At 40.4% G+C, this 22,897-nt stretch overlaps 1 protein-coding gene across 6 annotated transcripts in view; it reads left to right on the top strand.

Annotated features, from left to right (window-relative positions):
• Window positions 1-22,897, top strand: part of gria4b (glutamate receptor, ionotropic, AMPA 4b) — a 154,012-nt gene that overhangs the window by 90,094 nt on the left and 41,021 nt on the right. For 3 of the 6 annotated variants that reach the window (XM_054754630.1, XM_054754626.1, XM_054754627.1), the window contains exons 7-10: window positions 5,643-5,810; window positions 6,291-6,395; window positions 8,340-8,450; window positions 21,304-21,510. In XM_054754630.1, coding sequence (XP_054610605.1) covers window positions 5,643-5,810; window positions 6,291-6,395; window positions 8,340-8,450; window positions 21,304-21,510 — 591 coding nt within the window. Of the gene's footprint in view, window positions 1-5,618; window positions 5,811-6,290; window positions 6,396-8,339; window positions 8,451-11,447; window positions 12,639-21,303; window positions 21,511-22,897 lie in introns of those variants that run through there. The other 3 variants (XR_008566350.1, XM_054754625.1, XM_054754628.1) reach the window with 2 other exon arrangements.

Genomic DNA, 22,897 nt, shown 5'->3' with positions numbered 1-22,897 from the left:
CTAACTATGAAAATATTTTCTATGATCGAACCCTATTTTGCATCAATTAATTTATTGCGATCGAGTAACCGAGATAAACGATGGACAACTGTTGTTGTATTTTATTTCATTTAGCCATTTTAATGCTTGAAAATACTTAATTGAGGCAAAAAATACTTAGTTTGTTTAAATATGCATATTTTTGGACCAATAGTAGGCCAGGTGCAAACACGAAACAGCATGATTTATTATTTAACCTGTGATAGATTGAAGCCGCGAAATTTGGAGTGCGAAGTGGCAAGGGACACTGTATTCGCTACTTTTTCATTTTATTTCAGGTTTATCAGCTTTGTCAGAGGGACTATTTGGCACCTGAGGGTAAAAAAGTGTAGGAAAATCAAGATGGAGAATACAAAACAAAAGCTAGAAAAGCACCAATGATGCTAAACACACAAAATGAGCTGCGTCAAAATACCAAAATACTGTAGCTCGGTCATCCCCCAAACAAGCATCTGCATCACTTGTCCCTGCAGCTGCGGTCGGCTTGTCCCCCCTCCCGCCCCGCATTCTGTGACAGAATGACCCACTTTGCAATTTTTTTTTCGTCGTCACACGGCTTGCAAATGGCAGCAGGGGCAAGAAGGCATCACGCCACGACCGGTCAGCAAAACGCCCGCCTCGAGGCAAACTGTGTCGAGCAAACATTTCTGTTTTTTTTCTACAGCAGCTGCAGTGGTGTGGAAATAGTGTGAGTAGGGTGGATAGCGGTGCTTCAATTAAAAGTTTACACCGAGCAGCTATATCACACTGTGTGCGTTAGTGTGTGTGTGCGCTTATCTTGGCCGGGTTTCTCTGTAAATTGCTCTCCCTCCTGGAAAACCGCTCAGGCTACACTTTTTCTTTTTTTTTTTTTACAAATTTACACTGCAAGGTAAAAAATAAATGAATAAAAATGCTTTGGCAGGCTGTCAAGTACATTCTTAAACAACAGGAGTCACTGTAACCCATTTCATCTACCATAAGCATAACCATAAATCAAGGAAAAGGGAAATGATGTGTATTCTGATTATGTTACTGTATCAATATCACATTTGAATATAACTGAGACAATATTTCAATTAAATTGAGTAAAAATATAATATTATATATTAGTGAATAATATTATATAATAATTATATAATATTACAGAAGAAATATGAATTACAAATGTATAAAATCTAATAAATATACAACAAAAATATCAATGCAACACACACCAGATACTGACAAAAAACAAGTAGTTTTAGTTGAGTGTAAAATAAACAATGTAAAAAAAATACAATAATCAGTAAGGACTTTGATGAACTATGAAAAAATTATGAAATAAATAAAATATAAATATAATATCATATAAAATATAAATATAATATAAAATATGTTACAATACAGTGTTAACTTGCTACATCACGGATTTGCTGTTTCGCTGATTTTTTTTTAAGTGCAATTTTGCACATTTTTTTAACAGCGAATAAACGCGCATTGTGTTCTGCGTCCTTGTGGTGTATTAGAGCGGTCTATCGGTGCTCTGTTGTATGTGTCTGTTATTGTATCTACCACTGCTACCAGTAGAGGGTGTTGTATACTCATGTTGAAGAGCATGCCGCTCCACCTCATCTCAGTATGTGTTTACGTGCTTATACGAGCATGTTAGGAACCCACAGTAGGAAACAGCTGGCTAAATATAGCGCCACAACAGTCCTTATTGGCTCTGGGAGAACCCGCCCATTGTCTTCTGTGTCCTGATTGGTTGTACACTATTTTCAATTAGTCTCTTTCGTGTCGTTTCCTGTTTTGGTCAAATTTGTTGACCTCCAATAGAACAATAGAAGAAGAAGAAGAACCTTACCGGCTAAGTGAAACTTTGGTTCAAGGAGTAGCACGAGGAGGAGGACGACGGCAGGAGCAATACAGTATGCAAGGATACAGAAACGCTACAGCCAAACGAGGCACGGTCAGAGCCGTGAAAACGCGTGACTCGCTTATAATAATTTTGTGTGTCCAACGTAGTTTGATTGATCATTAAAATTCAAACAAAATTTGAACTTTGCGAGTGTTTAAACAAAAGAGAAATGTGAGAAAATGTGAATGTTATTTCATGTCTTGAGGGCTCTAATAATGTTAAGAAAAAACGTATTTAGAAGATCGTAAGCAGGTTTTCTATGTTCTCACCTCACCACCAAAATATTCCATTTATAAATAAGGAATCCTATAAAAAAGCCAGGATTACTGTACTTAAAATAAATGATGAACAATGAAGATTGTGTGTCACAAGTCCTAAAAGGAGCTAAAACATGTAAAAAAAAAAAACAAAACAAACAAATGTGGAGATGGCCTAAATTCCTCTCTCCCTTCTGTCCACAGCCTGAACAACAATCTGCTCTTGTCAAATATTGATACAAGCGGCAGCTTTCTTTTCACATCACGCTCTTTGAAAAGACAAGTGTTATGCAAAAATGGCGTCCAATGTCCAGGCAGCCCTTTCTTATTATTCATTTCTCCGGCACTAAATTGGTTTGTAGTTTGTAGCGTAACATCACTGGCAGCTGTGTGGGCTAATGAATAGGATGTAGCGCTCGCCGGAAGCAAAGTTGATGAACTCCCACTAGCTCCTGATAATTAATGCCAGGCTGTTGCCCGGCTTGGGCTAAAACATTCACTCACTCGTCCTCCACCACTCAGGCTTATCATCTTTGTGCCTTTTCATCCTTCACTCAATTAGACCACGCCGGAGGTGAGTTTGGGGCAAATGGACGGCTCTTAAGAGATGAAAATAATCATTGGCCATGCCGAGTCTCCAGGTCAGAATGGGGGGGAAGGGGAGGCTCATATGTTTTTTGACTCTTTGCAGTTGCAAGAAATAATGGGCAGTAGCCCTGCAGAAGATCAGCGTGCAGCCTTGCACTGATTATTTTCCACCTCTGACCAAACATACTCCTGGTTCAGCATTTGTTTGGCTTACTTGTTGCTTTTCACGTTGAACATGAATTAACAACAACAATGTAAGATGGCGGTACAGTAATTGCTCGTTTATGGCGGTTAATTGGTTCCGGACACATCCGTGATAAGTGAATTGCTTCTTTATAAATAGAATATTTTCATAGCTAGCGCATAGAACACCTGTTCACAACCTTCGACATAAGCTTTTTAACATTATTAGAGATACCAACGGAGAGAAAATAACGCACTGTGATTGTGAGGTCTGACTTTTTTGTTTAAAACGGTTTTGTGATGCAAATGTATTACTCTTTTGAACACATCTTGTTTTGAGAAGCAAAACACTTTACTAAAGCGACCCCACCAACTAGCCGGAACTCAACACCGAAAGCCGACCAGAACTCGGCTCACGGGACAAAGTGGGAGTAAAAAAATCACCTCTGATGCACTACACTGCTGATGGGGATGTCATACAAGTTCATGTCAAAAAATTAGGGCTGTCAAAAACAGTGTGTTAACGGCAGTAACTAATTTATTGAACTAATTACGTACATTTTTTGTATAATTAACGCATGCGCATCATGTCAAGCCACACCTCTCTGTTATGACAGCAGATGGAAGCATTGTGTAGTGTCCCCACACAGTTTTATAACTTTATTCTGACCTGAACACATCAACAGTAGTGCAGTCCCACACCATATACTGTATGTATCTCCAACGTACAAACCACGTCTCTAGTCCTCCTCGGAACGACAGTTAGTACATTTACATGCAGTCAAATAACGGTATCATAACCAGAATATTAGCAATAACTCGGTTTTGCACGGCCATGTAAACACCAGTAACCCTTTTGGAAAAAACAGAATATGCTCATATTCCAGTTTTTAAAAACCCAAGTATTACCCCTGGTATTACTCCTTTTCTAACCCGAAAATCGTGTCATGTATACGCCTGTCGGGATAACCCAATCGAAAGGAACATTCATTTGTGTTCTGCGCATGTTCTATTCGAAAGGAATCTTGTGTCTTTGGCAGGGACTACTTGTAAACATGACGACACGCAAAACCCCACACTTTTGGACGGGGGGGGGGCAAGCCACCTCGTTCGTGTGGTGAAAGACAGGAACATTATGTCTTTTATTGACGGTAGAAAGCACCGCAATAGCGAAAGCTATCAGAAGGTGAGCGAGAAGTAACGCGAAGCAGGGTTTGTACGAACGCATCTTCAAAAGTGTCCCGGGAGCTCTGGGGATATAGCGTGGACATGGATGGCACAGCTCCGGCTCCATTTCCTGTTTCTTCACGTTCTCGCCTTCCATTAATGAAGAAAGTGAGACAGAATAGTGTCAAGTACTGGTAGTGGGTCAGTACCAGCACCAAAACACAAAGGCGTTCATTATCCGCCGTGCCGGTGTTTTTGTTGTTGTTGTTTTTGGATACAGGGAGAAGAAGCGCAAATGACGTTTACCGTGCGCCGAAACATTGTCCGTGTGTTTTTTGTTTTTTTTTTCACGTCACGCATGTAAACGGGTTATTCCGAATGTTTCAGAAACTGGAATATTGACATTAACCGGAATATTGGCTGCATGTAAACGTAGTGACTTCGTCATTGTCAGGAGACGGCCGCGAGATGCATTCATGGACATTCAGAAAATCACAATAATGTCTTAATTATGCACATATGTGTGGTCTAAATAAACAGAAAGACAAAGAAATACAGTAAGTGGATATTCCTACCGCCCACTAACCGAACTCTTACTGCGGAAGTACAATTTGATGCATTTAAGTTTGCTCGGAAGTCCCAGAAAATACATCTACACTCAAAACGTGAATTCAACTTAAATGATTTGGTGTCTTTGGACGCAACTCTTCATGGCTCGTAATAACATGGTTGACGTGTGAGTCAAATGTCAAATGTGCTACTGTTGAAGAGACTAGTGTTAGGCAAATAGATTTTCAGACATGTGTGCTATGTTTTACCTTGATTTTAAATTTTCAGTTCATTTGGAGCTGTTAATACACACTGCAATACAGTATATGTATGTGATTGTCCTCTTTTGATTATAAAATACAGTAAAAATGGGCATATTTCACACATAGTTGCAAATGTTGATTGATCGTGATTAATCAAGTGTGAAACTGTGATTTGATTAAAATCTTTAATCATTTGATAGCCCTACAAAAATAATCCAAACTCTCCCTTTAATATTTAATTTTTATTCTTTTAAAATGACTGGTCGTTGTTTCCCATTTTTGCTATTATTGTTTTTTTTTTATTTTGTTCTTTATTTGTATTTTTAGAATGTGCCGAGGGCCAATAAAAAAGTTCCGCACTTTGGACACCCATGCCTTTGAAAATGCAATGTTTTCTGCAGCCCATTTAGTCAGCAATCTACTTAGACCGACATGGCTTGCTGCCAGCTACCAAGTACTGGAATCCCAAATGCCACCATTACTTGAAAGCATAACGGCTATACAACATAGCCCAACTGATATGGAGTGTAGATCAATTGAGGATTGACTGCCTACAGTATGTAATACAGTATTAGAGTATGAATTTATCATGCCCGTCTCTGCTAAATGTGATCGGTTGTCTTGATAATCTACTAATCTATAGATCTGAAGCAAAGAAACATACTGTACGTTCTTTAATTTTTGTTCCCTCAGGCATTCTCTCCATCTGTCTTCCAGTATACGTCGGCGTTGACCTACGACGGGGTGATGGTGATGGCCGAGGCCTTCAGGAACCTCCGCCGGCAAAAGGTGGACATTTCCCGAAGGGGCAACGCCGGCGACTGCCTGGCCAACCCCGCCGCCCCGTGGAACCAGGGTATCGACATGGAGCGTACTCTCAAACAGGTCAGACTCAAGATGAAACAGGTTTGCTTAATTGGTAGATGAAATGCTCCCATTAGATTATGGGATTATCGTTACCAGTTTTAATGAAGTGTCAGAGGTCCCACAGTAGTGGAAGTGTGTTAGCCTGCCAACACACACTTCTGTGTCTGTTTAGCTTTAATGCTAATGAGCTGCGTTTGTCTCCGACAGAGTGTGTGTCTCCAAGAAGCTCGATTGTGTACACTGTAACTCTGCACTTGTCCAATATCATAGATGCCGTATATCACATACAGCGTCGTAACATTAAGGACTGGGACATGAGGACGCAAATGTTAGCAACACTAGCATAGCTATGTGATGCTAAATTGCTAACATTGCACTTTAACATCATGCTAGGTTAGCCTATTCACTTTTCAAACACTTTTTCACACCACTGTAGCTGTTAGAACATTATTAAAAAGTCACTTTTGCATAGTCATTTTTTGGGTTATGTCTTCGTAGGTGCGGCTGCAGGGATTAACAGGTAATGTCCAGTTTGACCACTATGGCCGCAGGGTCAACTACACGATGGACGTGTTTGAGCTGAAGAATAATGGACCCAGACGGGTAAAACACCACGCCGCACTTTTCTTTCTTTCTTTGTCCATCTCCATCACCATCTTTAAAAGTTACTTTGGGAGTAGCTGTGAATGAACAACATTCTTCGAGGAAGGGAAGAAATGGAAAGGAAATAGGCAAAAGAGGGGGGAGTGCATGGGGTAGCGGATGGAAGGAAATTGAGCGTGTGGTGGTGGGGCGGGTGAGGGGAGCAGGGAGGAGTCGCCATCAATCAAACGCCGCTTAGGCCTGTCCTCCCTCCCATGGTGAAGGTCCCGTGAGGACACGGTGTGTGTGTGTGTGTGTGTCCTTTTTATATTTTGCGTGTTTCTCAGTCATCCACGCTGGCAGCCAATCAAAGCTCTTTATTCTCCACGCCGTCTTAGTCAATCCCACAGCTGCTCGCCCTGCGCCACCATGTTGTGGCCCTCAGAGTTCCCGTTGCTTTACATGATCAACTTACCTGTACAACACCGGGCTAAAAATGCTGACCTGGCAAAGGAAACTACCAATTTTCATCAAATAGTGGCCTCCGCTTGAATAAATGCCATAACTCAATTATTTGAAAAATAATTCCAAAATTTTTGGAAAATTATTCCAAAAACAAAAAGATTCCTTATTCCCTTGCGGAACATTCAACCACAATGACTCAAGTGTTCGCTGTTTGCATCATCCTACATAAATAAATGCCTAACCTTAAATTAATTCCTCAGTTGAAAATAAGCAATACATAAACAACTGGCTTTCCTCAAATAGTGGCATACGCTCCAATAAGACATCATGACTCAAATATTTGCTGGGTGTATCTCTCAGTGGCCTCCGCTCTAGTAAATGCCATGAATCAATTATTTGTTGGGTGCATCATTCACAAAAAAATAAAGAAATTAAAGCCTCCTCTCACGTAAATACCAGGAAAATACCAGGGAAAAAAAACAGTTGTCAAGTAAACTACTGTACATTCTCAAATTGTGGCCGTCATGGTAATAAAAGCTGCAACTGAATTTTTCACGAGGTACATCATCTACCAAAAAAAGCCGCACCTCAAATAAATGCATTTTCCCCCTCAGAAAAAAAATGAAAGTTGATATGTAAACTACCATATATTTTTTTTAACAGTGGCCTCTGTGACAAAATTATTTGCCTGGTGTGTCATCCGTGAAAAAGATTAAATGCCTCTTTAATAAACACCTTAACAGTTGGTAAGTAAAGTGCTGTTATCCACAAATAGTGGTCTCCTCTCTCATTTGCACCGTGACTCAATAATTCCCTGGGTGTGTCATCCACAAACAACACCTCACCTCAAATGAATGCCTCCCTTTATCCCCTCATAGCAGCAATTACTAAGCAAACTACTGTGTGTCCTCAATGAGTGCCCCTCTTGTTTTATCGATGCCGTGACTCGAAAATTTGCCAATTCCACAAAAAAATAAATGCCTCACCTAAAAAGAAATCTTCATTTTGCCCCTGAGGTAAATAATAATAGTTGGTAATTAAACTGCTTTAAATGTTGGCATCCACGCTAATAGACACCATGGCTCAATTATTTGATGGATGCGTCATCATCCCAAAAATAAATAAATATTTTCTTCTCCTCTCAAGTAATTTACCATACAGTATATTGTCAGTTAGTGGTCTCCACTCTAATAGACACCGCAACTAAATTATTGGCTGTAAAAAGATAAAAAACAAACTCTTCACCTAAATAAAAGCCTATTTTTCCCCATTAGCATAAAAATCGGTAAAGAACCCACAGTACATCCTCCAATAGTCGTGGATGCCATGACTCAAATAATTTCTGGTGCATCATCTAACTAAACAAAAACATGCCTCACCTAAATTAAACACCTCTTTATCACCACTCCTCAGGTAAAATAACAGGCTAATACTAGTTTACTTTTCCAAATAAACGCCTGGTACTCTCTGCAGTTGTCTCACGATGCTCTTTCCTCCCAGATTGGCTACTGGAACGACGCCGACAAGCTGGTGCTGATCCAGGACTCGCCGCACCTTCCCAACGACACGTCCGGCATGGAAAACCGCACGGTGGTGGTGACCACCATCATGGTGAGAGAGCAGCGTGTGCTTCTGAATGTGTGATGATGATTATGATTATTACAATTAGCAACAGTTTGTTCTGCCAAGAGCCCTCTTTAGTGTTTGGTGCATTATTATTTATGACAATTTCCTGCAAATGACATGGATCGTAACACCTGAAGGAGATTTAGGAGCCCAGTAAACTTTTTAAACTGGCATCAGCTGCACTTTTATCCCTCGCTGCCTCACCTTTGTAATTTATAGGCAAATCGTTTTCGGTAGTTCTTTCTCCAGTTGCTGCATTCCCACCTTGTGGAGAAACTACTGCTGCACCAAAAATTGTATCTTTAAGGTTGCGTTCACACTTGGTGGAAGGAAACGAAAATACTAGTTGCGTATTGTAACTAGTAGTAGTATTAAACGGGATAGCTTGTGATGTTTAACGTTTGAACTTTTACTTGTAGCCTTTTTAATTTTATGTTGACAAAAAAAAAAACAAGGGCTGCACTTTGGACACCCTTGGCATAGAGAAATAACTTACCTGATGCAACTTAAATATTATCAACAAGGGATGCTCCGACCTGGGTTTTATGTCGCCGATTCCAATACCGATCATCCATGAGTGAAATCGGTCAATACCGATACCGATCACAGAGATAAGTGCACATTTTTCAATGTATTTATGATGAGTGGTATTGGCCATGGGTGCCGTGTAACGGGGGAAAGTTAGGACAATTCCAAGGTCCCCTGACTGTCAGGGGGCCCAAAAAATTGTTAATACTGAATTTGAAATACTTTTTCAAGAGATCATGCTATATATCACTCAAGACACTTACAGAGGATGAGACGCCTTCTTTAAGGTGACTTTGGATGTGAGAGTACATCATCTGATGGAGCTCTAGCAGGACTTCGAGGTAGCACACAAGTGAGAGGCCACAAGCGAGAGAGCGGTCTGCAAACCCGGTGTCTTCCACCGCTGAGAGAGGATGGTCATCTAGTTGAATTCCGATTCCGATGAATTCAATTATTTTTCAGGTTATTTGCTTTAGACTTGTGACCGTCCAGCGTTTTGGCTACATTAGCTGCCGTTTGACTGATTATCACATCGTGAGCCTCGAAAACTCACCATACTCCATCCAGTGTTTGTTCTTCAAATGCCGTATTAAATGAAAGCTTTTTAACGTGCTACCCCGGCGAGGTATTTTTCGGGGCATGTTTTGCAGGGTGCAAAATTGATATCCCTCTCATAAACAGAAGGTAAGTTCAACATGGCGAGGATGCTTGCTACAGGCTGCATGCTGCAATAGTTCGAGCCAGAGGTGATCGACTTTTGTGATCGGCGTTGAAAGCCATTTATCAGCATACAGTATGCAGATCACGTGATGTTTCACGGAAATCGGCCGATACTGATCGGTGGCTGACCAATGGGAGCATCCCTATTATCAACCTAAATGCCATCTGTAATATTTGCTAGATAGTCGTCCCTCACCACTTCATGCTTCATATTCACGGCTTCACTCTTATCACTGTTTTTCAAAAATATATTAATAAGTCATCACTGTTTAGTGGCTGACTATGATCTATTTTTTGTCAAATAATATGCATATTGAAGCAAATATTATATATTTTTGGCCCAAATGAAGCATTTTCAAGCATAACAATGACTAAATGAAGTAGAATACGAATATGAGGCTGTAAGAGACTCATTGCAAGAAGTTATGGCAAACGCTTGATTGCAGTTGTTGCTGCTAAGGGTGGCCCAACCAGATATTACGTTTGGGGGGCAATCACTTTTTCACACAGCAACATGTATGTTTGGATTTTTTTTCTCCCTTAATAAGAAAAAGTTTCATTTAAAGACTGTATTTTGTGTTCCGTTGTGTTGTCATTGACTAATATTTACATTTGTTTGATGATCTGAAACATTTAAGTGTGACAAACATACAAAAAAAGAAGAAATCTGGAAGGATGCAAACACTTTTCACACCACTGTAATTGGTTCCAGACCCGACCGTCATAAGTGAATTTCCATGAAGTAGGGTTCCTTTTTCTAACTGGAATATTTTTGTAGTTAGAGCCTGTTTAAAAACCTGTTTATCACCTTCTAAATACATTTTTTACCATTATTAGAGCCCTCTAGACATGAAATAGCACCCCTACAGTCACCTTTACACTCCTATTATCCATTATAGTAGACATAATAAGAGAAGATAAGACATAAATAAGACCTGTGCTCTTGTTTGTTGCTGCTTAGCGTGTGTTACAGCTGCAACAGTAGCCCCTGTTTTTATTAGGGATTATTGTGCCTGTTGTGAGATCATTCAAAGCTGCAGTAAAAGCCTCTTGTTCCGGCGATCAAACCTGGTGCTTGTGTGTCTCACCCAACATTACAGTAACCTTACTGACACCTAGTGACCAGAGTGGAATACTACATATCATCGCAGCATCTTTGAATGCGTCTTCTGAATGCCTTATGTTTGTATTTTACCTCATTTAGCCATTTTTATGCTTGAAAATGCTTAATGTAGGCAAAAAAAGACCTCACATAAATCTGCTTACATGTCATGTCATGTCATGTGCGTGTTTTTTTTTTTTATTAATAGGCCGTATTCAACCACGAAACAGCAACATTTATTAATATATTTTTGAAAAACTGTGATAAGAGTGAAGCCGGTACTTAGATTTTTCAGTTTGGACGCCCCTGTTTTAACGGAACTAAACGTGACAAGTGTGAACGCACCCCCGCCCTTTATTGTGTTATAATAGAAACTTGAGTGAAATTTCATAGGCGCAGCTGCTTTATTGCAACAATAAACACCTGACAAGGTGGAATAATGGTTCCAAAGCCAGCTGTGGTCATTGTAAAAGACTTCCAGACGACTCTTAAAAAATAAAAATAAAAAAAGTTATCTGTAAAAGCGTCCAGCGATTGCATGGCTGGAGCAAGCCGAGCGGCGGAGGAAGGAGGATGATGGAGGAGGTGGTTGGAGGTCATGACAGCTCAGCACAATCCTCCCCTCTTTTCAGCCCCTGGTGAGGAACCCCATTTTAAGAAACTGAGCCCCCAGCTGGATGCAAGCAAGGATCCGAAAGCCCATAATGGACAAGACACGCCCAAATGAAGACACTGAAGGCAGCGACAGCATTAATGGATGCCTTGTTTGTAGAAAACAAATGGAAGCCCCATTTGAGAGGAAAATCAAAGGCAAACGGAAGGATTTTCAAGAAGGGACGCCCATTAAGAGCCTTTTGACGATATGGTCCCACTGCTCTCGTCCTTGTGTGGTTACACATTTCACACGCCCATCTCTCTCTCAAATCTCGCACTCTCGGCTCGACTGGAGGAGGCTCTCGGCAATGATGGATGGACCTCGAACTTCCCCGAACCAAGCGCAGACTATGGATGTCAAACTGATTTCCTGTTTGCTCTAAATCTGCCAATTTCCCCCCCCCACAACTACCTGCACCGACGCATTACTCAGTCAGCAAGAGGGATTGCGGCGGTTTATAGCCGTCACGCCTTTACGCCGCATCACATTCCGTCGCCGTGGCTTTAGATGTTTGTTTGGCATGTTCGTGACGTGTTTGTGGAAAAACCTTGTGTTTCATTGTGTGTCCTCAGCAGAAGGTTAGGAAATCTTTGGTAGGCTCAGGTAGTTTCATGAGTGCTCCATGCTAGCACAAATCCCACCCATTAGCAATAAATAGAAACGCAGTTCATTGACTTATTATTACAGTTGAAGTCAAAATGCTTCAAACTCCCCGTTTTAAAAGGCACAAGCTTTCTGGAGACGGTCAATTTAAACACCCTGCATTTTTATTCGATGTTTTATTGTGCTACTAACGTTTGTTTTGTTGTAGATGGTTTACTGCAAACTTGTGCAAGTTTTTAAATAAAAATGCCAATAAATTGAATTTACAAGGAGAGCTGATTAACTTTGAGAGTATCTGTAAATGATTGTTATAATTGTATACAATTGTAACAATTATATATAACGTATGCTTATAGTTTCATTATTTACATAATATTTTATATGTACACATCTATTAGATTTATTATTTCTATATTTATTTAATTATGTAAAATATTCTGTATTATTACAACAGCGTATTCGGGCCACATTGGGAAAAAAAAATCGGACATTTTGAGAATAAAGTCCTAAATTAACAAAAAAAAGATTCGTAATATTACGAGAATAAAGTTGTAATATTACATGTCACCGTCCCCCCTTTTCACAGCTGTTTCAGGCAATGCCTGTTACGACAGAGTATTAAAATAATCGGAGATTTTGATTAAAAAAACTCATAACTTTATTCTACAGGCATTGCCTGAGACAGCTTTGAAAAGGGGGGACTTTTGTGACCTCTGGCAGTGGGCATGTGGAGGGGGCGGGGTAAGGAAGGGAGAAGGGTTAGCCATGCTAATCTGTTTGTGCTCAACTGCTCTGTTTTGCTGCAACGTTATAAATAAAAGCTTGCCTGAAGCAGGAGGAAAGTTTCCTTCCTTCCTTCCTGAAGAACTATGCTGTATTTTCCCTCTGGCACGTATGACATGATGACACGTAATATCTTTATCTTTATCTTTCTTGTACATTCACAAATTTATTCTCGTAACATTACAACTTTTTCTCTCGTAAAATGAATTTATTCATGTAAATTTACGACTTTATTCTCGAAATACGCCGTTGTAATATTATAAAAACCTTATTAAAAAATACGTTTATTAAATTATTCATTAATTATGAATCTAAAGAGTTGTTTTTGTTCATTTACAATGAAAATGTCATAATTCAAATTTAAAGTATTGCTTATTTCATAGCCAATATATAATTATTGCACAACTTGTATTTTGGATGACTTTCTTTAATTAACTTAATTATGAATTTAAGTGATCTTGAATACACAAAATACAGAAATACAATTATTTTAGGACATTCATGATTATTTGTTGCTCTTTTTAATGATTAAATAGTATTTCTATAGACAAAATTACAATACCACATTAATTCTAATTTCTTCAACCGTCAAAGAGGTCGCAGGCGGGATCAGTGATCTTATTGGTTCTTTATTAATTTCCTGACCAATGTATTGATTTCACAACCGTAATTGTATTAGTTGAATCATTTATTAACAATTCAGTGCAACGTGAAACATTTAATCCAAGGTGGTCCAAAGTGCAGCGCAGGGGCCATTTTACAAAGATTACTGAAGAAGTCCTCAAGTTCAAATACACAACCAATGTGTGCATGTATAGTTACTTGCGACATAACAGCGCGTGTAATGCGTCGCATTCGGAGTGAAGCGGCGCACTTGTGAGTATTGTCCGTATAGTCGGCCATGTTGCCTTGACGCTTCCTTTGCCAGCAACACACTATACGGCACTCTCGCGATATCAGTCTGCTTTCAGTGACGTCTTCATTTTTGTCAAATGGAGAGAACAGGCGCAGGAAAACAAGATAAGATGTGCTTTTATATAAGCCCATTATGATTATTATGTCACGGGGGAGAATCGTTGGCGGCTAAAGCGTCGTCACATTTCGTCTTTTGTCTCGAAATCTCCTGTGAAATCACGTTGATTCTCTCAGCTGTCTTGGAGCTATTTGCCTCTTCCACAGGGGGAGGCATTGTGTTGGGTCCATAAAGCGCCATCTTGGGGAATAGAATTGCTCCTGCTTAGGATGCCGTCCATGTGACCATGGAGAAAATCCCGCATTGATCCCAATAGAAAACGAGGACCCGTTTTTTTTTTTCCATGAATGACTAGCAGATTGGAATTTAAAAAAAAAAGGATATCACATTCTTTGAAAGTAACTACGAGTCTTTAAATGGCGAAAATCGGTCAAGTAACAGCCAATTTATGGTCAACAGTGTTCACTGTGATTTTGTCATTGTGTCGTCACGTTATTTCTCATTTGCTTCTCAAGGCAGCCGCTTTCAAAGCGAAAGTAAACGGGCAATGAAACATGAAACAGCCTTCCTGTTGGTGTGGGGGGGAAAAAACTCGTCATCAATCGATCAAAGCACGAACAGCCGTTTGGTTGCCTCTGGAGGTTCCGTCTGGGTCATAAAAAATGTTATGTAGTGATCTCTTGCCACTTCGCGCTTCGAATTCTGCTGCTTCACTTCACATTAATAAATCATTGCTGTTTCGTGGTTGACTACAGCTTATTTTTCGTCAAATAACAGGCATAATGAAGCAAACGTTACATAGTTTTGGCCTAAATGAAGTATTTCCAAGCATAACAATGACTAAATGAAATAAAATACAAATATCAGGCATTCACAAGACACATTGAAAGACGTTGATGATACGTAGTATTCTACACTGGTCACTAGGTGTCAGTAATGTTTCTTCAAGGGAACATTTTCTGCTGGCTTCACAATAGATAAGAGACGAGACACGTTCTGTGAGAATAATGAGATAATTTAATTAAAAAATAAAACTTGCATGCAAGGAGTCAAATCAATACAACCTTAACAGGTGGTCTCAATAAAGAAATTCTTCCTTTTACAGGATGTGATGTCATTGCATTGTGTGTGCACATGTATATTTGAGGGGAGGGGTACTCTCAAGTGACAGATGAAAGCTATCTATCACACATTCAGATACCCGAGGCTATATGGGACAACACACAAAGAAAGATGCTAATAAGAAATATAGTTACAATGATCAGAAATAGTTTATGACAGACAGATACTTTATTCATCTCCAAGAGAAATTCACATTTCCAGCAGCTCTGCAAAAATGTCATAATGAACTTAATCACTTAATCACAAAATAAAACAACCAAGGCAAGACATGAGAGATAAAAGTAAGAAAATAGAATGAGAATAAATAAATAGGAAACAGATCATGTCAAATTTGTGTAATAATAATAATAAGACATAATAAGATAATAAGTCCAGTCTTGTGTGTGTTTTTATTGCTCCCTGTCTGTTGTGTTGAAAAGCCACATGGAGTGAGGGAGGAACGATCTGCTCAGTCTTTTGGTGGAGCAGGACAGTGATAGTAATCTGCCACTTAAACTGCTTTCTGTTTGGAGATGATGCTGTGCATTGGATGATGCTGGTTGTCCATGATGGAAAGGAGCCTCCTCAGTGTCCTTTGCTGTGCCACGGATGTCAGGCTGTCAGCTCAGTGTGCAAATATAACACATATTTCTAATATTCTAAGCTGAAACCCGACGTCACTTCCAGTCCTCCACCCCCAAACAGCTCCTCCGTAACACACACCGGAACACATTTACAGCAACACATACGAGTACGAGTCTTATGTGTCTTACTTTCTTTTATTATGTCCGCTATATTGGGTAATAGGAGTGTAAAGGTAACTATAGGGGTGTTATTTAATGTCTAGAGGACTCTAATAATGCTTTAAAAAAACACAAAAAGGTTTTCTCTTCTCTAACAACCAAAATATTCCTCAAAAATATTCCTACTTCGCAGAAATGTACTTATCGGTACGGGTCTGTAACCAGTTAACCGCCATAAACAAGGGACTACTGTATTTAGCTTTCTTGAGATGGACAAAACATTTTTTTGAATGGAACACATTTGTTGTGGGCATAGTAAATAGTAACTATTAAAATGCTATCTCTAATGCTATCTCTAAAAAAATAAATAAATAAAAATAAAAAAATGCTATCTCTAATCAAAGACACAAATTCAGATTTTGAGGTTAGTCAACATGATTTATTATGCCAAAAATAATGTCTTTGATAAAAATTTCAATGATAACAATAAAGTTATATAAAGTTATATACACTGCTCAAAAAAATTAAAGGAACACTTCGAAAACACATCAGATCTAAACTGGGGGAAAAATGATCTTGAATATCTTTCCTGAGAATAAGTGGGTGATGTATTAGTAACAAAATGATGCCACATAATTTGATAGAAATGAAAATGATCACCCTATAGAGGGGGGAAATCAAAGACACCCCAAAAATGAAAGTGAAAAAATGATGCAGCACACTGGTCCATTTTGCTCAAATGTCATTGTAGCAACTCAAAATGATTCTCAGTAGTTTGTGTGGCCCCCACGTGCTTGTACGCATGCCTGACAATGTCGGGGCATGCTCCTAATGAGACTACGGATGGTGTCCTGGGGGATCTCCTCCCAGATCTGGACCAGGGCATCACAGCGGTACCTGGATGCATGGAGGAGATTCCAGGAGACAGGTAGTTACTTCAGGAGAGCTGGACAGGGACGTAGAAGGTCCTTCAACCCTCAGCAGGATCGGTATCTGCTCCTTTGTGCAAGGAGGAACAGGATGAGCACTGCCAGAGCCCTACAAAATGACCTGCAGCAGGCCACTGGTGTGAATGTTTCTGACCAAACAATCAGAAACAGGCTCCATGAGGGTGGCCTGAGGGCCTGTAGTGGGCTCTGTGCTCACTGCCCAGCACCGTAGAGCTCCATTGGCATTTGCCATAGACCACCAGAATTGGCAACTACACCACTGGTGCCCTGTGCTCTTCACTGATGAGAGCAAGTTCAACCTGAGCACATGTGACAGACGTGAAAGGGTCTGGAGATGCCGTGGAGAACGTTATGCCACCTGCAACATCATTCAGCATGATCGGTTTGGTGGTGGGTCAGTGATGGTCTGGGGAGGCATATCCCTGGAAGGACGCACAGACTTCTACAGGTTAGATAACGGCACCCTGACTGCTATTAGGTATCGGGATGAAATCCTTGGACCCATTGTCAGAACCTACGCTGGTGCAGCGGGACCTGGGTTCCTCCTGGTCCACGACAATGCGTGACCTCATGTGGCTAGTGTATGCAGGTAGTTCCTGGAGGATGAAGGAATTGATACCATTGACTGGCCCCCACGTTCACCTGACCTAAACCCAATAGAACACCTCTGGGACATTATGTTTAGGTCCATCCGGCGCCGCCAGGTTGCTCCTCAGACTGTCCAGGAGCTCATTGATGCCCTGGTCCAGATCTGGGAGGAGATCCCCCAGGACACCATCCGTAGTCTCATTAGGAGCATGCCCCGACGTTGTCAGGCATGCGTACAAGCACGTGGGGGCCACACAAACTACTGAGAATCATTTTGAGTTGCTACAATGACATTTTAGCAAAATGGACCAGTGTGCTGCATCATTTTTTCACTTTCATTTTTGGGGTGTCTTTGATTTCCCCCCTCTATAGGGTGATCATTTTCATTTCTATCATATGATGTGGCATCATTTTGTTACTAATACATCACCCACTTATTATCAGGAAAGATATTCAAGATCATTTTTCCCCCAGTTTAGATCTGATGTGTTTTCCAAGTGTTCCTTTAATTTATTTGAGCAGTATATATATAATATATATATATATAAATGTATATGTATGTATAATTTGACAGGCAATTTTTGTCATATAGCAGATGTCAGTATGTAAAAGGATGGTCTTGCATGACAGAAGTCATTTGTTGGGGAAACACGGAGGTGAGGGGTTCCATTCAGATGACTCCAGTGATCCCGAACCATCCGGTATCGGGGTTGTCACCGAGTCCGTGCGGACTTGGAAGCCGAGTGTGTCTTCTGTTTATTTGTCTGCAGTCGCTCAGTCTGACTGCAGCTCATTTTTCACGTCTTCTTCCCATCAGCTTTGCCTCCCGTTCTGCTTAGTCATGCTTTCCTTTGATTCTGTGCCTCATCCACATTAACATTTTGATGACTTTTTTTTTTTTTTTTTTTTGCTAAACCCCCAGAGGGTGCCAAGCGTATCCAGCGTGAGGCCATCATGGCGATTACTCATGCGTGGCTTTTTATGTTGGGGGGGTGGGAAAAAATGCATCAGCCAGCAGCGGGACATGACGCTTTAAAGATGATTCAGGGCTGCCTTCACACTTGTCACGTTCGCTCGGGTTAAAGCACGGGTGTCCAAACCGTTGAAACCGGCCCTTTTACAGAGCAAAAGTCCCCCCAGATTCTTTTAGTCTAACAGATGTGGAATTAGTCTTGGAATCTCAAGGACAGTTTACAATTAAGTTCAAACAGGAGTAGATAAAAACAATTGCAATGCCAGCACTGGAGAGAGCGATTAGCGGCCAACGAAGATTTAGCAAAGTCCAATCAACCTCCAAAGAGGAACCCTGTTTTGCTTTCTTGGTGGTACAATAGGTAGATAGATAGATAGATAGATAGACAGATAGATAGATAGATAGATAGATAGATAGATAGATAGATAGATAGATAGATAGATAGATAGATAGATAGATAGATAGATACTTTTTGGTTGTTAGGATGTTAGGAGCTAGCCACTCTAAATTGGACAGCTGATTGCTAATTAGACAGAGATTAAAATAGTGACATATGTAGAAACTACAGTGTGTGTGTGTGTGTTTGTGTGTGTGTGTGTGTGTGTGTGTGTGTGTGCGTGTGTGTGTGTGTGTGTGTGTGTGTGTGTGTGTGTGTGTGTGTGTGTGCGTGTGCACAAGATATCTATGAGAATAGAGTGTGTTTGTATCGGCCAAGATGGCCTCATGTTCGTGTGTCATGTTTCTGCTCTCAATAAGCCTTCAACATGTTTTGTTCAAAGCAAAACATGAACACTTTTAGTCGCCTCACAACAACACAGGATGGGTAGGTGAGATTGTGCAGTCCCAACGTTTGATTGAAAAGTGAAAGGATTGCAAGGCAAGGCCAAAAAACTGCATCTCCGCATTGTGGTATACAGCAGGTGATATTTTTACTTTCTTTGGTAATAATCTTTGTAAATTTTCTTTTCGTAATATTCTGGCTTTATTCCCACAATATTTTGACATATTTTGACAAAACTTAGTTTCACATATTACAACTTAAAAAAACAATTATTTAATATTGTTTAATTTGTCAACTATGCTACTAAAATGACAGGATAATTTTATAGTTTATTCTCGTAAAATTGCAACTTCTTCTCTTGTTAGAATGCAACTTTTTTCTCTTAATATTTTGACTTAATTTTTAAAATTGGTAAAAATTACAGCAGTTTTTTTTCCAAACTATTTCAACCTTTTTATTGCAAATTTTCTTCTATGATTATGTCATTATTCCCATAATATTTTAACTTTATCCTCATAACATTATAACTTTTTCCCTAACCTAATTTTCCAAAAATTACAACGGTATTCATTGTTTTGTGTGTTTTTCATACTCCTACGACTTTTAAAAGCTAACATTTTTCTTTAATATTTCCATGTTAGGCTACTAAAATGATATTTTTTTCCTCACAATATTACGTTATTCTCATGAGAGTATGACTTTTTGCTCATTAAATTACAACTTTTTCTCGTAATATTTTGAGCTGAAGTTACTGAAGATTTTTCCGTTTTTGCTGCTGCTGTTGTTTTTTGTTGTTGTTTAGTTGTCTTTTGAAATTATATTTTTAGAATGTGTTGTGGACCAATTAAAAAAAACAGCTTTGGGCCGCAAATACAGCAAATAAAGAAACTGTGCTCTGCTCTGCTAGTGCGGTTTGTTTGATCAAGTGCGAACGCAATTGTGGCACCAAACAATCGGGCCAAGACCGCTTAAGAGAAAGGTCAGGGTCCACTTGCAAGTGAAATGTAACCACGTGTTCCTTCATGGAAAGCATGTTGTAAACAGACCGTTATGGATGGAATTTCCAGGCGTAGCAGAGCGGTTTGGGATCCGATTTGGTAGCTGCACGATTAGGTCTCTGCTTTTTGCAGATGATTTGGTCCTGCTGGCTTCATTGGGCCATTCAGATCTCACCGAATTGGTGCGGTTTGGGTGTGAACCAACCGGGATGAGAATCGGCACCTCCCAGCCGGAAAAGCGTGGAGTGCCATCTCCGGGCGGAGATGCCCCAAGTGGAGGAGTTTAAGTACAAGGGAAGGATAATCGCAAGATCAACAGGCGGGTTGGTGCGGCATCTGCAGCGATGCGGACTCTGCATAGGTCCGTCATGGTGAAGAGGAAGCTGAGCCGGAGGGCAAAGCTCTCAATTTGCTGGTCAATCTACGTACATTCCTACCCTCACCTATGGTCATGAGCTTTGGGACAAGATTGAAGATTTCCTCCGGAGGGTGGCTGGGCTCTTCCTTAGAGATAAGGTGAGGAACACTGTCATCCAGGAGAAACTCGAAATAGTACTGCTGCTGAGGTGGCTTGGGCATCTGGTCAGGATGCCTCCAAGACGCCTCCCTGGGGAGGTGTTCAGGGCATGTCCGACCGGTAGGAGGCCCCGGGGAAGACCCAGGACACATTGAAGAGACTATGTCTCTCAACTAACCTGGGAACGCCTTAAGATCCGCCGGGAGGAGCTAGACGAAATAGACGGGGGAGAAAGAAGGCTGGACTTCCCTGCTTAGGCTGCTGCCTCCGCGACCCGACCTCGGATAAAGCGGAAGAAGTTGGATGGATGGATGGCTGTTTGAAATAAATAAACCATACCATACCAACCATGATGCAATTCGGTTTACAGACCAATGACATGGACCAGTGTTAAGGGCAGTTACTTATTGTGATATCTAAGCTGGTAAATATTGCGGAATATAAAAGTAAGCTACATATTCACATGCCGTTTTGGTTTGGAATATTCAAGTTACGTCTCATTAGTATGTCAAGAAAGCAGCCTTTGGTCCTGTGTGAAAAATACCAGCGTGAACGCTAAGCCAAGCACACCAAAGTGCGCACTTTTTCACATTTTTGGTTCAAACGAAAGTACCGAAGCACACATCCTTAAAGACACTTTTTCTTTCTTTTTCTTCATTTCTGTAATTGTCACTGATGGCTGTCATGGAAAAGAAATGATTTTGTCCAGTTTTGCTCAACTGGAAGCATTGATTCCGTGTGTCCTGACATCTGTCCCTTTTGTGTGTCTGCGTTGGTTTGATGGTATGGTTCACTGGTTGTGGTCCCGCCCCCCTTTGTGTAGGAGGGTCCCTATGTGATGCTTAAGAAGAACTGGGAGATGTACGAGGGCAACGACCAATATGAAGGATACTGCGTGGACCTGGCCTCTGAGATCGCAAAGCACATCGGCATCAAGTACAAGATCTCCATCGTCCCCGATGGCAAGTACGGCGCCCGGGACCCAGAGACGAAGATCTGGAACGGCATGGTCGGGGAGCTGGTGTACGGGGTAAGAGGTCTTGCTTTTTTTAGGGTTTTGGATGTTTGGTTAAAGGGGACACATTATGGACGATTTATTTGAATCTTTAGCGTGCCTGAGCGAAATTACACAACCAAGTCATTTTTATGTTAGCCTGTCTCAGAAAGTCCATCTTTCAGTGGTAACAACCAGAGTACAGTAATCCCTCACCACACCACATTTGCAATTTTGCGGCTTCACTCTATCACAGTTTTTCAAAGTATATTAATTAATAAATCATTGCTCTTTTGTGTTTCACTGCAGCCTAATATTCCTCCAAAAGTAAGCATATACAAGCAAATTTTAGGTATTTTTGGCCCAAGTTAAGCATTTTCAAGCATAAAAATGGAAATACAAATATACTGTAAGATGCATTAAAAGATGTTGTGGTGATATTTAGTATTCTACACTGGTCACTAGGTGTCAGTAATGTTACCTTGATAAGACAATAGCCATCGCAGGAAGTACTGTACAGAAACTGGAACGACAAGATGGAACTTGACTCGCTCATGCTAACATGTGTGAGTCTATATTATGAGTCTATGTATTGTTATTGCCCTTAGGTTTGAATGTGAATGCTTGTTTGTACCCTGCGACTGGCTGGCGAACAATCCAGGGTGTGCCTCGCCTCTCGCCCAAAGTCAGCTGGGATAGGCTCCAGTATACCCCCGCGACCCTAATGACAAGCTGCATGGAAAATGGATGGATGGATGGATATCGGGTAATAAGAGTGTAAAGCTGACTGCTGTATGTCTAGAGGGCTCTAATAATGTTAAAAACTGTATTTAGAAGGTCGTAAACAGGAAATTGACTTATCACGGTCGGGTCTGGAACCAGTTAACCGCAATAAATGAGGGATTACTGTAAATGACATGACTTGGAAGCTTGAAGCGCCACCGTTGTCTTTTCTTGCCAGCGACTACACGGAACCAGCATCACACAGGGTATCCACGGAATCTTAAAACATTTTAAAAAGTCTAAAATCCAATAAGTTAACATAAAATGTCTAAAATGATTTTATAAACTCATGAAGTGTCTTAAATTTGGTTTGGAAACGTATTCAAAATGTATAACATTACTTTTATTTAAAACAAATGCATAAACATCAGTCTTGCTTTTAAAGGTTTTGGTTTTTCAGGACTTTGTAATAAAACGGAACCAGAGACCCTGGTCAGAATTTATCAAGCACAATCAGCTAGCCTGCTGTGGGCGCGCCGCGAGCCTCTGATTTTTCTTTCATGTCTTTCGGCATTTTTTGCCAGTATGGATATGAAATGGGTCCTAAATTGGATTCATTATTGTCTTAAAAAGTCTTAAATTGGACCTGTTGAAAATACATAATAATCGTCATCATCATCATCATATTAATAATATAAAA

The sequence above is a fragment of the Dunckerocampus dactyliophorus genome, chromosome 16 (assembly GCF_027744805.1).
Source record: "Dunckerocampus dactyliophorus isolate RoL2022-P2 chromosome 16, RoL_Ddac_1.1, whole genome shotgun sequence".
NCBI classification, from domain to species: domain Eukaryota; kingdom Metazoa; phylum Chordata; class Actinopteri; order Syngnathiformes; family Syngnathidae; genus Dunckerocampus; species Dunckerocampus dactyliophorus.
Note: the sequence above shows the minus strand (reverse complement) of the source record. Positions and strands in the feature narration are given on the sequence as shown.